The sequence below is a fragment of the Bombus terrestris genome, chromosome 7 (genome assembly GCF_910591885.1).
Source record: "Bombus terrestris chromosome 7, iyBomTerr1.2, whole genome shotgun sequence".
NCBI classification, from domain to species: domain Eukaryota; kingdom Metazoa; phylum Arthropoda; class Insecta; order Hymenoptera; family Apidae; genus Bombus; species Bombus terrestris.
The window spans coordinates 20072639-20088162 of NC_063275.1; the positions used below are offsets into that span (position 1 = coordinate 20072639).

The 15524-nt window shown below is 31.8% G+C and overlaps 2 protein-coding genes across 2 annotated transcripts in view; one reads left to right on the plus strand and one right to left on the minus strand.

The window, feature by feature from the left end:
- Positions 1 to 567: 567 nt before the first annotated feature.
- On the minus strand, positions 568 to 3656 carry LOC100648251 (nuclear pore complex protein Nup85). The gene is made up of 8 exons (XM_003396791.4): positions 3366 to 3656; positions 2653 to 3088; positions 2185 to 2564; positions 1790 to 2109; positions 1506 to 1723; positions 1197 to 1415; positions 1007 to 1106; positions 568 to 936 (listed from the first exon to the last, which is right to left on the minus strand). The coding sequence occupies exons 1-8, from the start codon at positions 3393 to 3395 to the stop codon at positions 726 to 728; spliced, it is 1914 nt and encodes a 637-aa protein (XP_003396839.1). The 5' UTR covers positions 3396 to 3656; the 3' UTR covers positions 568 to 725.
- A 931-nt stretch (positions 3657 to 4587) lies between these two features.
- LOC100648363 overlaps positions 4588 to 15524 on the plus strand; it is a 101732-nt gene continuing 90795 nt past the window's right edge. The window contains exon 1 of the mRNA XM_003396792.4: positions 4588 to 4974. The gene's annotated coding sequence lies outside the window, so the exon portion shown is untranslated. The remainder of the gene's footprint in view (positions 4975 to 15524) is intronic.

Sequence of the window (15524 nt, forward strand, 5' to 3'; positions counted from 1 at the left end):
AGCACTATGCAATTACTTTTACTACCATTGAATAGATTATTTAAGTTAGAATATGTAATCTTTTTTTGTAGATACACAAATTGCAAATTTGTATGTAATTTTTTTTGTAATAGTGCATAATATACTTTAAAATAACAAGATTATTTGTATTTTTCTAAGATTATTTGAAATTATATTCGTCTTAAAGAATTAATGTAATTTGGTATGTATTAAAATTTAATTCAATATTGTGTATGTTAATTATAAGTGAGAATAAACCTTGGTCCCAATATCAAATGTGTGAAAACCAATGAATTTTTACATGTAATATTTTTATAGTTTCTTATATATATATGAATAAATATTAATAATAGTATTCTATTACTATAACTACTACTAATATATTCATATTTTATTGGAAATTTACTTTTACTTTTTATTAGAATTTTACATATTCTATTAAAAATGTATTTCTTATTAGATGTTTATCATAAAGAAATAGTGTTAATAACAGTAAAAAAAATCATATTTGAGATTGAAATGTTAATGAAATCCATTGTCATTGTTATAAATAATTTTAATCGTATGTAAAAATCGTATATGTAAAAATATTTATTTACAAAATTTATCGTTATATTTTTAATATTAAGAAGATGTACTATGATTTAATGGAATACATTGATGATTATGCATGGAAATTAATTAAAAAATTAAAAAATTTTTTAATATAATAGATAATAAATCTTCTAATGTTCCACTTGGCAGCCTTCAAGACTCAATGCTCGAGCTAGGTTCCTAGCAACGGCTAGTCGGAAGATTTCAATTTTATTTTGAAACTTTAGATCATCTCCATGTGCTTCTACACAACGTAATAATTCAAAACAATCACTGGAAGATAAAATTACATCTTTGGCTTCTAATAATGGAATAGCATCTGATAAAAGAATCGACCAAAAGCTGAAATAAAATTTTTCTATTAAATTACTTTTCAATTTAAAGTTTTGGTGTAGACAAATGGATAGCTTACTATTTTGGTGTTAAATTTGAAACTAAAAGGGACACTAATAAACTTGCTGCTTCTTTAAATTCTCCAATGCCATACATTTGATGAAATTCGCAATACTTTCCTATTGTAAAAAACAATAAAAGTTATAATTGAATAAGAATTCAACTTTTTACTAAAAATTTGCTTGTTTCTCAACTCAAAATTGATTTACCTAAGAATGTGAGTCTATCACTAGCCATCATACAAAAACCTAAATTTTCTAATAGGTCACGACAATCCAATTCTCCATGTTCTGCATAACGCTTCAAAAACTGATCTGCAATATATGTTATAAAACCACTATCTTGCGCTTTTAATGCCCATGCAAGTGCATTTCCCAATCTTCCTTGCCTCATAGATTTTAGTCCTTGAATTTTACAAATGCTAGTAACTAATAAAGAGAGTTTTTAAATATAGTCAGTATGTTTTATATTAAAATGAATTATATATATGTATATAATAATTTGAGAAATAATAATACCTATATGATCCATCTTATTATCTCGTGCTATATCAAGAATTTTATTTACTCTTGCTTCTGACCCCATTGGAAGTGACTGTAACAGTATTTCTAGTCTAGCTAAGCCTTGAATAGGACAATGTATTAAGTAACTTGCACCACATTGCCACAAAGAATGATGTGCCATTAATGTGTTCCCATATTCTAATATAAGAGATTCATGAAGTTGACTGCTAACTCTGATAAAAAATAAAATAATTCTCATTTTGCAAACTTTATATAACATAAATTATGTACTAACTTACTTTATTTGATCTCTATCCAATATTTTAAGTTTTCCACAAACATATAATAAATCTACCAAATGAGTAGCAAACCATCCATTATCACCCATATATTGTATTTCTTTAATAACATGGTGTAAGTCGCTTTCCATAACAGCACGTATAGCATTATCAGAAGGTCTATTAGCTTGCCATCTTTTGGAAATACTATTAGCATGATGAGAAAGTTCAGGTTGCTTACAACATGGAGAAGTATAAAATAACTTTGCTGCCAACAGTTCATACCAAGCATCTGTATATTGTGAAAATTGCCACAATATATCTTGTTCTCCTGCAATTAACTGCATTAAATGTTTTTAATAATTTAAGTAACATTATGTCATTGTATTTGTACATGTATATATTTATATAGATACCTTCATAATCATTTCTAAATTAGTATCAACGATAAAAGCTTTACTATTTAAATTTGAATACAATTCTAGTTGCCAACGTTTCCAACATGTAGTAAATCCATCTATAGAATAACCGCCATACACATTATAGATGGGCATTGTTTTAAGAATATTTTCTGCCATTACAAAAGCAGGGTGATCTGCTTTGCTATGTAATGCTAATAAAGCTCTTACTAAATCTAACTTTCCATGTAATGCACAGCCTATTACAGCTTCCCAATAATTTGGATACTCCAAATCAGCACCGATTGTCTTCTGGGCTAATATTTTAACAGCTACAAGTTCTCTAGATGGAAAGTGAAATCTAATCCATTCTAACAATTGTGGTAATACTACATCACCTAAATTAAAAATATTATATATTAGGATTTTTCAATATATATTTGTCATTTTTTGTTTTTAATAGATGACTAAAACAAAATAATTTACCTGGTACTATATCTACATAAAGGATTTCGATCAAGTGCCATACACATTCTATTTGATAAAAAATGGTTAGAAAATTTTCTAGTGATTCTTTTTTATCGCTCAAACATTTTCCACATATATCTTGCAAACTTTCTATACATGCTCTTAAAATAGACCTGTATTGCTTGCTATGTTTTAAAAGTTCTGGTCTAACATCTCCAGAAGAAGATTTTATTTTTTGAATGGACAGAAAGACACCATTACTTTCATTTACTAATTTACGTAATTGTGGAGAAAACAGAATCACTTCTGGCTTTAAAATATGTACCGTTGGCTCATATTTCTCTGGACTTTTTTTAGTTGAACTTTGAAATCTTTTATTCATATATATACTGATTCTGCTACTATTTACCCAACTTCCAGTAATACATAGATGTTTAGGAGTATTTGGAATATCCTACAAATAAAAAATATTTTTCTTAATATACTTTTATAAATGTAAAATATGATTAAAATATAAAATATGATAATATTAAAATGGAGTAAGCTATATAACCTCATACATTTCAAATAACTCGTATAAGAATAAAAATATTATAATAAAATTATAAATATTTTATCATGCCAGATGAGTTTTATAAGATCGGGACAATATTAATTGCATTAAACGAAAGAAATATAGGTTAGGTGTTAATTCAAAGCATGCATGTGGTTCACGAAGTTTTATTACTTACGATTGTAGGAGGACTGTAGTTTTCGTCCATACTTAATACGAGAAAGAAACTATTAGTTCAAGTATACTTTACTATATAATGACATTCACATCAATTTATTCGTAATTAACTTTATTATTTCTCCACAGAATTAAATGCACGGTATTGTCAACTATTGGTACCTGTATTTGATTGGGAAACTATCGATATATCGTATAATTCTGTACTGTACCTGCATATCGATACTCGGCAAATATTATCGATAATATGAAAAGAAACGTTCTATTGAAACCTACAGTCTATGTACTAACCATACTGAGATTTTAAGAAGATTCAAAATTTTGACAGGATATATAAATAAAGCTTTTGTCTTATAATTATTTTCAACATTGTATTTTATACGTAAAAGTCTATGATTTCATACCTTTGATTGATAATTATCAGTAAATATTGAATTAAATAATTGAGTAAATCTGAAATTGGCGGGAAAAGAAACATTGATCAAAAAGATCAAAGTTAAATGTAATACTAAAGAGTAAGTAGCTATTAAAATATATTTTCACAATAATTGTTGTTCACATTAATTACTTATTTTTAAATTAGTTATAACCAATAATTACATCCTAATTTTTTTTAGTTTCTACATGTCCAATATTCTACCGTATGTTTTAAAAGTTCAAGGATTTAAATTTCAATTATCAAACAACTATTACATCAATTACCAAATAATCAATGTATTATAATGCCAGTGATTTATAGAATTTTATAATCTCTATCGAAAATCAATATTTTTTAATATCACTTAAGACATATATTTGTATACTGCATATAATTGGATCTATCATATACATTGAGTCATTACAAATCAACAAAACTATGCACTATATAACATCGAAATTATTTCAATACTTATTACACGAATATCAAATACAAATTGAACATTCACATCCAATAACGTTTGTTCATAATTATAAATATCATTTACAAATTAAAACAATACAACGTTGCCATAACGAAGGTTAGTTCAGTAACATTTTTCTAAGCTTTTGTAATTTTTAAGCATAACAAAGCACGAGTCAGTTTCACACACAAAGTTCTTAGCAGGTCGGGTTTACCATTGGCGACCGAACGTAGCCGAGGAGAAACGACCCTTAACACGATCGTGGATACCGGGTTGTGCACGAATAGCTTGAGCTTGCGCGGTGCTTTCGAAAGGCGCGTCCTGGCTCTGTCGTCTGATCGCGGTTGGGTTTTTATTCGTCGTCGAGCTTTCGTGCTGGAGCGTGCGCGTCTCTCTCATCGTAGCGAAATAAAAAGAGAAGAAAGAAGGAGAGAGCGGTCTTGTTCGCCTCCGGCCGGGTCATCACGTACCAATCTCACAAGTAGCAGAGACGCTGTATCCAGGAAGGCTAGATATAGGGTCGTTTCGCACGCGAAAATGTAACGATCTCAGTAGTGGGGCCGGTTGTCTGGAAAATTGGTTTAGACAGAAGGGGAGAAAGAGGTGATATCCCTTTCCCCGCGTCGCGGCTCGCAGTGAAGCATCTTGCAGAGGGGATCCATGGCGTGAAGCATCGGTTGGTTCATCCAACTATTTCTACACGGAAGTTTGAAGCTCGAGAAAACTCAGGTAAGTGGATACGCGTATACCTTCTTCCTGTTTTCGTTTGTTCATCGGGTAATCAATCGCTCGGAGAATTTACGATCTACATAGTTGCTTCGCTTTCGTGCCTCGCTACCGGCTTCTTTGACCATTTTCGTTTGTTCGCGTAGACAGGCAAACGCTAGAAATCACTTCCTATGCGATTGTTGCAATTTAAGGAAGAGTCATGTTTTCAAAGAAGATGATGTAATTTGATATCGGCTTTTCGTATTGGCTATTAGGAGCATGAGCAAGAATATCGAGTATATGAGTTTTTAAAAGTCGTGGTGATAATCACAGTTGGCATTTTGCGCAAAATTCCGCCCGACTGCGTGGTTGACTACGTACGACGCAGTACTTCGTTAGCCTCCCCTTTCACCTTTCGCTGATATGTCTTAATTCTACCGACTACAGCTATATTTTAATACTTTTGCCAAAATACTCTATACATTACAATTTCCTATTAATGCTTGTTATAAAATTATTCTAGATATATATATCTAGAATAATTTATTATAAATATAAATATATATATAGATGTATATGGAAAATTAATATTAATAAATAGAGTGTATATCTGCTTAAAATGAAACGAGACAAGATCAGAGTCACACAAATTTGTCTAATATTCGGAATAGTATTATGATTTATTAATCGATTATTGGACTTTCTTGTGAGTAGCGTCCGTATATGGAGTATATAGATTTCGTATATACATACAGTATGTTGTATCTTGAATTTTCGCAACAGGTTATGTTTGTAGAGTTCAAATAACGTAGGAAACAGTATGCAGAAAGAATTTACAAACCGTAAGTAGACAATATCTGTCAATATATCTCACATAATTGAGTCGGTCGAAAAATATTTCAGATTTACGTGTTACCTGTATACTTTGAATCCACCAATTTTTATAGAGATTGAAAGAGAATGTCATTTCATTCTTGAGAAATAATTTGATTATTTCTATATCCATTACTAAACCAAAAGATTATTATTTTAGAAACTACTAAGATACATAGAAATATGTAAATATTATTTTGAATTATCTTTCGACCATTATCTACATAATTAAAAATCATGAATAGTTTTTAATGATGTTTAACCTGCAGCATAATTTAATTAAATGAAAATATTATATAAGACCTTGTTATCCAGTGTGTCCTTACATCCTTTACAAAGAAAACTATAAAATCGATGATTCTTTAAAAAAAATTTTTTAGGAAGACACTACATATCATTAAAGCAACAGGTTGTTTTAATCATATATAAAATATTACATCTTTTCATAATACATCTTTACATAATACATCTTTTCTAAAATATTATTATATATAATATAATTAATTTATTGCACTCTATCCAGGAAATAATTTTTTAATGAGAAAAATATGTATGCTGTGTTTCAAATATTGAAACAAATTCTCTATAAAATTGATAAACCATTTGATATTTGTTTCACCCAAGGAAGTTACTTCTACTTTAACAAAATCAAATTTAAATTGCCCTATTTCTGATGTAATGGGTAAATGAAATTGCTGTTCGTCAACCGTCACATATCCTTCTTTTTATTCTTTTTCTTAGGGTCATAGATAAGGGGTAGGTTAAAGATCTCTGAGTACGTAAACACTACTTCGGTCGATGACTGCTCGGGGGTGAAACAAAATAACAGAAACATTTTATTCATCTTGTTTCGCTTACGTTTTTTTTGTTAAACGATTGGTGACTTCTTGGAAAATTGTTTGTTTATTATTTATTGTAACATTTTTATTTTATTTTATTTTTACTAATCGTAACGTAAATTTCTAGTAGTAGTAACTTGGCAAAGTAAATCTGGCAGAAAGTGTTTTACTTGATGTAGCATAATACGAAATTAATTAAACGTATTATAATTGTTTTATGTGCTTAATTGCTTAGGAGGGTAAAATAAATTAATAAATGCAACGAAAATGTACTGCAACCCGCACTTAGGGATCGCAATTTTCCTTATTCTCCGTAGACTATGGGACGAATGTGTGAAGTATGGTTGGGTCTCGTCATTCTCTCGGAATTCTTTAATTAACTATGCATACAATGCTTCGGTGCTTTCCCCCGTTCTAGCTGAAAATAAGAATATTTAATTAGAAAAATGTGCGATACAGCGTATCACATTAAAATTTATAGCCAACAGGAATCGTGATTATACAAAGTTTTAATGTATGTATTAAGTTTTATTCTGCTTTGTATATTTTAACTCCCCTTTGTTTTCCTTTCTATCTGTGGCATATAAAAGTTTTGCAAAACGTTATAACAATTTTATATTTAGGAAACCTTCATTTTACGTCATAACGTTGAATATTTTTTAATTTCTTACTAATTAATAATGTCTCTGAGTTACAGCAAAATAAATGAAATATATACCTTTAAATTCATAAAAGTATAATTTAATAATCTTATAGATAACGCTCTTTACAGTAAGCTTTTTGATAAACGTTTATACTATTGCTAATTAATTATAATATATATTAATTATGTACTGTTATATATAATGCTATTAATTATAAGTTATAATTTGTGTGGATATATATATAAGAGAAGGAATAATGTTACGAAGGTTAATAAAAAAAATTCAATTTCATTAATATGGAATCTATATCGATACCGTTTCGTTAACGAGGATATGTATAAATTTCAGACTTTTCAAAATTACCTACTGTGAATTTCGTAAAATGCTTACCTAAACTAAATACATGTATAGATATTTCCATGCATATAGGTAAACTCATTTTAATTTCATCTGAATCGCAAACGATAAATGTTACGAGTTCTAAACAATAGATTTCGTTACCATGACTTCTTGCATGACACTTAATACATTATGTATAAAAGATAGGCGACAAAAGATTTTCAAAAGTAGAAGTACAGTAGCTTCTGGATGTTTCCAATTAAACATCATAGTTCTCTTTGGTTGAATGGTTGAATCATAAGTAATATCTAGGAGATATTATGACTTGTAAAATAGCATTTCATTAAATTGTCAGCAAGAAATATTCCATTAATTGTATAGTGATTTAGATTAATGCAGTTTGACGCAGTAAAACGGTTCATAATGTGAGAATAAATTTAAACATTTAGGTATTATAAGTCTTTTTAAACCTATTATTATAGCCTATACATACAGGCGTATAATAAGAGAAAAAAAATAATAATAACTAAAACAACATAATAAATAAACTACACACTTTCAAACATCAAATAACATGAAAATCAGAAAATGAAGAAAATTATACTTACCGTATCTTCGTTTTGTAGTTTTCATCTCTTTACTTATATTCCTAAATATTTTTGTATAAAAATCGATAGTCTACTTATAAATGAACTTCCTAACCAACGTGCAGTGATATGAATAATTGAGAGTCGGACGGATAAATTAAGCGATTATTGGATTAAACCGAAGAAGTTCGTGATGTTGAAAGTCGAGTGTTCGGCACACGTCATTCTCGTTGCGATCGAACTTTCTCCTCCGCTGCACCCTCGGTGTTTTTAGCCGCGGTACACGACCTAGCTCTCGGTCTCGTTTGATTTGATGGTGTGTCCTCTGTTAGCCGTGGATCTCTTTTGTCAAATGCATCGCGTCGACGCGATGAAACACGATGAATCCGGGGATCAAAAGAAACGGGACTCGGAAATGTCTCGAATACAACCGGTTCTATCGACTGCTTTTCCCTGCAATATACTATACGTCGCGACGAATGCAAAGAGTTTCACCCTTTCACGGATTTCAAAACAAATATTTTCTTCGAAAGGAAACACCGATAACGGTACAGCTACTCACGAAAATATTTGAACACTTATAAAAACCTTTTACGAATATGTTGCGTATATTATAGGAAAGATCTTGTAATTTGATTAGCACCGTAATAAGACACGATTGTCACGATTATAGATAAGGTGGATGTTGGATGAAGGTGCGGAAGAAATACTTTTGATGTTTAACAAAAAAGGTTTATTTAACAATTAACAGCCAACAATCAATGATCAACAATTATCAATTACACTCTCCAATGTGTTTGGTTCGCTGTTACGCTACACCCTTCGCATTTCGCTGTTCGAAACGGAATGAATCATTCGTTCAACACCAAACTGATTATTTTCTTTGCTGCCCCTCGATATCCTCACCACGTACGCGTTTGTTACATGTCCGCGACGGTTGCTGCGTACGTATTCTTCCGAATATTCGGCGAAAAAATCGTAGGGAAATCGATGGTACATTAGGCATGTCGACCTTACGCTTTGAAGGTATAGCGCTTTATGTCGCGAAGCCGTCGGAAAGTTCCGTCGTCGAGTGCAGCCACATATACATGAAACTATTCTAAAGATGTATATAGAAGTTAGCAGACATTTATTACAAATATACACTTCATATAAATCACCGGAGTATTTGATCAGAAAATTATTGATCATATATATCAGTAAACCACAACATTTAATGAAACAATTTATAGCTATTATTCTATGTTTAGGACCACTATTCGAGCTGTGTATTAATTCTTTGTATACGTTTTGTGTACGTTAGCTACGATTGTCTCGTAACTTCTATGAACATTTACATCGACTGGTTTCAAATTGTACCGATATAATTACACACAGTCACATCTTATCATAGTGTCGATCAAACAGTTTCGTACAACACGTAATTCATAAAAATTTTCTATCGTAAGGGTTCGGATAATTTTACAGAATTGTACAGAGATCGTTTTTAGCTTTAGCATTGGAGAAAATCAGAACGGGCATTGACGAAATACGAAATTAGCGCTATGAAAACGAGGCGAAATTTAATGTTATTACTAATAGCTGGTCAAGATAAATGAAGAAATCGAGTCTTTGAATTGAAACTTACTGTAGCAATAAAAGTTAACATTATTTCAGAGACGAAGATCAAATACAGTTGGTTCTGTGGACTGATTTAAGTATTTTGTCGCTGAAATATGTGTTGAATGTAAAAAGTTTCAGCCCTCCACGAGTTCATTGTATGTATGTAAATATTTTGTTGGCGGCAATCGTGTATCGTGTATCGAACGAGCTATCGCGTGTTAGAGAAATAAAGAAATCGTTTTTTAGCATTGGAAAAAATTGAGATGTGCGTTGGCAAAATAAAAAGTAGCATTGTTGTTGAAACGAAGCTGAGTTTGAATACAATCGGTTCTATGGACTGTCTTTTTTGTCGGGATGCGAAGGTTTTCATTCTTCTATAGGTTCGGAATAAATATTTTATCGGAAGTCAAACGATGGCAATCGTGTATCAAATAAACTATCACGTGTTAAATATACAGAAATCATGTTTTAATATAAGAACGCATGTATGTCTATAAAAAATATACAGAAGTTGTATTTTATCATTGGGACGCGCGTCTAAATTGGAATACGCGTAAAACGACTGATTTCGTTGGAAAAGTAAAAAATGAAATTCAGATCGATTGGAATTCCTGGATTTAACTCGTTTATTTAATGCGAAATGATTTATATTTTTTGTTCGCTCGTCCAATTATACGCGTGACATTAGGACAATACACATTTAAAATTATGTTTGATAATAGTACGCATTGTTAGTAAACATTCTACCCAGTTAGGATATTTTGACACTTTATTTTAAGATAGTTTTCTATTTTGAGAAAAATTATTTATCTGAGAATTTATTCAAGTAAAACACGGAACGTTACCTAATATTGAAATCAAAAAAAAGAAATTTGAAGTAGCTTTTTTGTCTTACAAGATTAACGTTTAGCTATAAAAAATTACGAGTACTCTGTTTTTAATATAATCGAGTATGTCTAATTGTCATTTGGAAAACAATTTTCGTTCTACATATTTCTCAATTCAATACTTAATTAAAATTATTATAAAACTTATTTATTTATTTATTTATGAACCGAGGTAACGAACGTGAGACACTTAATATAATTCCTATTTATCCATAAATCAATATTCTTTATTATTTTAGTACGCATCTCATATCGTTTATTTTATTTACAGCAGAACGTATTAATCAATTATTTTTAGAAAGCTCTTTTTCGTGGAAAAATTTCGATAGGCTCGAAAATTCGTGGAAATCAAAGCCAGTTATCTATTAAACTACGTATTTCGGCGTGTATTGCGTGAATTTCAAGATGCTCGATTTCAAACTCACGCTCATCTGTCGTTAATAGAAGTGCAATCGATTTTGAAGGACCACGACGATTGCTGCCAAATCGAAAAGGTTATTCGCATGACCCATATTCAGCTTCTCCACGCGAGATGAATTTCCATACGAATGGAGTAACGTAAATTGGTCAAACATGATCACACGGTTAATTAACTGCTTATTAAAATTTGACAATGTCTAATATCTGTTCGGTCATTCATATTGATCCATCGATAATACACTAACGGACGTAGAAACACGAAAATGACATTTCTTAAATTAGATAAAAATGTAAAATATGAAAAAGTATTTTGTTTCAAGCGCTTTAACACGTTGACTTCCCCGCGTGTTTTCAAAGAAATCTCCGTCAGGCCATCTTTGCAAGTAGTGAAATAAGCGACACCCGTATATATGGGTTACGTGGTCCGAAACTTTGTTGACACCCGAATTCGTGTGTCGTAGCAGTCAACATATTAAATATGTTTATACGAGTTTGTGTTATTAAGGACGACGGTAGCGACGTGCTTAGCGTAGTTGGCTGCTAACGTCTAGGACCTGGGTTCGAATCCTGGGCACCGAGTTTTACACTTTTCATGGATCGTCGACGTTGGAGATCGTCCGGAATGGAGGAAGGAGACCACCAAAACCGATGTCTAGGCTACTACACCGTACTGGCTGCCATGAAGCGCGAAGCGTTTCATCTCACGGGAGGAATTTCGAAGAAAAGGGATCAGGGGGAACAATCGAAAGACTGCTGCCCCTGTTTCCCATAAGGAGGGACTAACCACCTACATCCGCCGCTGCCCACCAAAAAGAAATTAGCGTTTTTGAAGTCTGTCTAACAATCGCTCCTCTAACGCTCTAAAAGAACCCGACGAAAAAACAAAAGATCGAAGCCAAGCGAGATCATAAAAAATGTAAAATGGGCAGCGGAGAGGATCGCAATTCTGAACGGGGCAAGTTGCAGTATGGGAAATCAACATCTATGTGGTCGATTGATTCTCAAAATCTGTCGGGGAATCCCCTCCAGACTCCGAAGGAAGCGCTTCCTGGATTGCAGAGATTAGGTGTGCCAGCAGAATCCGGCGTGTCTTGAGGACAAAATTGCCAAGCCAGCTACCTATCGCGGGCTTGGCAACCGATCGTCCATTTTGCACTTTTTTTTAATTTTTGTAAAGTAATAAGAAAGATTCCTCCATTTTCTATCAATCATTTTCAATCACTTATATTCCTATTTTATTCATGAATTTTACAAGTAACGATTTAAGAGTAGCTCAGATTACAAGGTTTATTTTAATTATTTTTATATTATTATTTTAGTAGTTTGTGTGAATATTTGTTGATGAATATGTATAATTATCTTTACAAATTTTATATTAGTCCCAATTTGTCGAGCAAGTCCAGTTAGGGAGCAATATTGCAGCAAAGGAGCCTTATAATGAAATAAAAATCGTATTACATATAATTTACTGTATTTGTTTGCCAGAAAAATTAGTTACAAGCCAAGAATATTTTACTTTTAGTGAATAGTATACGTTACGAAAGATGTTTGAGGTAGGTTAGATTACTATTTCTTCTGCCGCTGCAATTCTGAATGATCTTGGTACACAATTTACAAAAATGTGTGTGCAACTTCTATCTCCAAGGCTACGTAACAAAATATACGAGTCAATAAAAAAATCAGAGAAAGTTTCGGAGTACTTTTCTTTAAAAAAAAAAAGATCGTTTCTTTTTAAACTTCTATTTCTATTTAAATTTCTATTTCTACTTAAATAGAATTCTCCATGAAATTTATCGGTGAATCAAATGTGAGTAAGCCAACATACTATGTAATTTCATGTCAAATGCTATAAACTGTTTAAATTATTTTTCTTTCTCCATAAGATTGAGTTCTGTTTTTTTTTTTTTATTAATTTCATATGTATACGGCTCCTTGCTATTAAAAACTAAAATTAGACGATGATTTATGATTCATGATTTATTTTTCAAGTATTAGAAACTTCACGAAGTTAACGAACTAATGAATAGCGATATGGTGATAGTTGATGTATCGATTGATTGTCTTTGAGAGCTTGTATTTCTTGAAACTCTCAATCTTTCACGATTACATATCGAACTGTACACTATCTACTTTAGTTATAGGGTAATTATGCAATATGGTAAAAGAGGCGAGTTCGAGAGTCTCATAGTATGGATAAGACCAATTAAGCTGAATACAGGTCAAAAAGTTAACAATGCCAGATTTACAGGAAAAATTTCTCTGTTTTCAACGTTATCTTAATATATAAAGGCGTAAAATAGCTTTATTTACCACATAATCCACTGTAAAACGAATCATTCTAATAACATTGATTTTAGAAACTGTAATAAATTCATTGTCCATTTGTTATTCTATCTGATGCGTACTATCCGGTTCGCGAATCTTAAATTCTTTTCTCTAACATCACTTTGATCTTGAAAGAAGTATATTTTTGCTCGCATAAACTAGCCTTAAATCTTCCTTACTTCTTGATCCTACTTCAATGGAATTTGTATTCGTAGTTACGATTAGTCTTCTCAAAATATTTTGTTTCGCCCTATATATATATGTCACTTTCGTGTTATATACTTCGTTTCTCGCCTATATTAATCGTGCTTGTAGTACAACTATCTTAAACGAACTTGAAGTATCGTGTTAATAGATACAATATGATACTTGATTGTACTTAACTTTTATTCGCGATCATCTTCATTGTTCTATATATCTACGGCTAAAAATAAAACGTGCAAGCAGAAGGTAATTTTCTATATGAAAATAGATTAGTAGTGTAGAATACAATTTATCATCCGAGCTCTAGACATATATGTAGAAAGGATCGCAAGGACTTCGCAAGAAAGAAACATACAGAGATGTGTTAAAATATAATATAATAATAACAAGTGTTAGAATACGATACATTTCTTTGTGCTGTCCTGGCGCGCCACATCGCACATTGAAACGCGCGTTCAACATTCATGAAACTGCAGTTATCTGTTATTTGAAGTTTGAACGCTTGAAGGCTACAGGAAAGAAACATGATCACATAGTCCATCTATTTTAGAGGGAAGTTCAGTATGTTATTAATTAATTCCACGTTTCTAAACGACATACCTGATTTTGGGACTAACCATATACTTTACCACATTCTTCATAACTCTAAAAAATATTGCTTGTCATATTACTGAAATATTGCTTGTTTTATTATTGAGATATTGTTTATCTTAACTTTAAAATCATTTCTATGTAGTTGCGAGACTTCGTTAATCATATTTTCGGACCTAGCAAATTGTTTTCATCTTTAGCTATTTATACTAAAATATCACTTTTTAATCAGAATGTGATATTAACATCTAAAAACTGATGTACCTGTGACGATTTTTCCGTTACGAGTTGTCTTCCGAAAAGATTAGTCTTATTATTCTAAGGATGTCGATATACACTAACAAAAGTGACAGCAACAATTACGCAAGAACGCCGTGTACCGGAGACAGTTAATGCAAATCGAGACGCATACGTCTGTCTTTCAAGAGGCACAACGACAGGCAGAAAGGATTGGCGGATCGCCAGTCTGAAAATAACGAAAAATAAGCAACGATCAGGATTTGCATAATAGCGGAGGGAACATCGTCCACGAACGGAAGTTTCGTGCAACGGGCTTCCGAGGTGTTGCGAAATATGGAACCAACTAAACGTTGGGTGCCTCGTGATTTTGATGAAAAACACCGTGTAACCCCGTGGAAAAATAGACAAGTCTTGGTACACGTGGTACGGCGGTCGTTTGTTATCTTCGCGCTAAAAACGAACTCCACAGTTCGCTACGCGTGAAAGATTACTCTGCACGGTTTCAATTCGTTTTTACGACCGACCCCTGTTTTATAGTCGATGCGCCATTACCTTGCCGAGAAACGAAATCGAGGATATTGTCGAATTTCTCGCAGATGTTTGTCGATTCTACTCGAATCGTGTGAATGCCACTAAAAAGAAAAAAAAAAAAAAAAAAAAAAAGGAAAAGACGCTGTCTCGAGACGAAACCCGCGAGAGTTGTGGAAATGGATTCGTCTAGATATTTGCAAAGTGAGATGGTGGAACTAGTATTTTAGGATGAAATTCTTTGAGATTTTTCCTTGATTAGTTGTAATCTGCTTGGAATTATTTTTTGATCATTCTCTCTTGCAACGATTGACTAAATGTGTGGAATATTGCTTAACGGGGAAATGCGTTGTTTCGTAGATCTATAAAAGGGAGAACAATAATTATTATGGGTTTTGAAAGTTTACAATGTAGATTTATTAGACTAATGGAGTATTTGTGTGCCGTATAAAAACGAACGAAATACTTGTCAAGCATTATACGAATGGTTGT

Bases quoted from the DNA above. Each gene is read 5' to 3' on its own strand.
- LOC100648251 (XM_003396791.4), bottom strand. From the start codon at position 3,395: ATGGACGAAAACTACAGTCCTCCTACAATC. The intron at 1,107-1,196 runs GTAAATCAATTT...TTTTTACAATAG, and splicing joins TGATAGACTCACATTCTTAG to GAAAGTATTGCGAATTTCAT. The intron at 937-1,006 runs GTAAGCTATCCA...ATTTTATTTCAG, and splicing joins TCAAATTTAACACCAAAATA to CTTTTGGTCGATTCTTTTAT.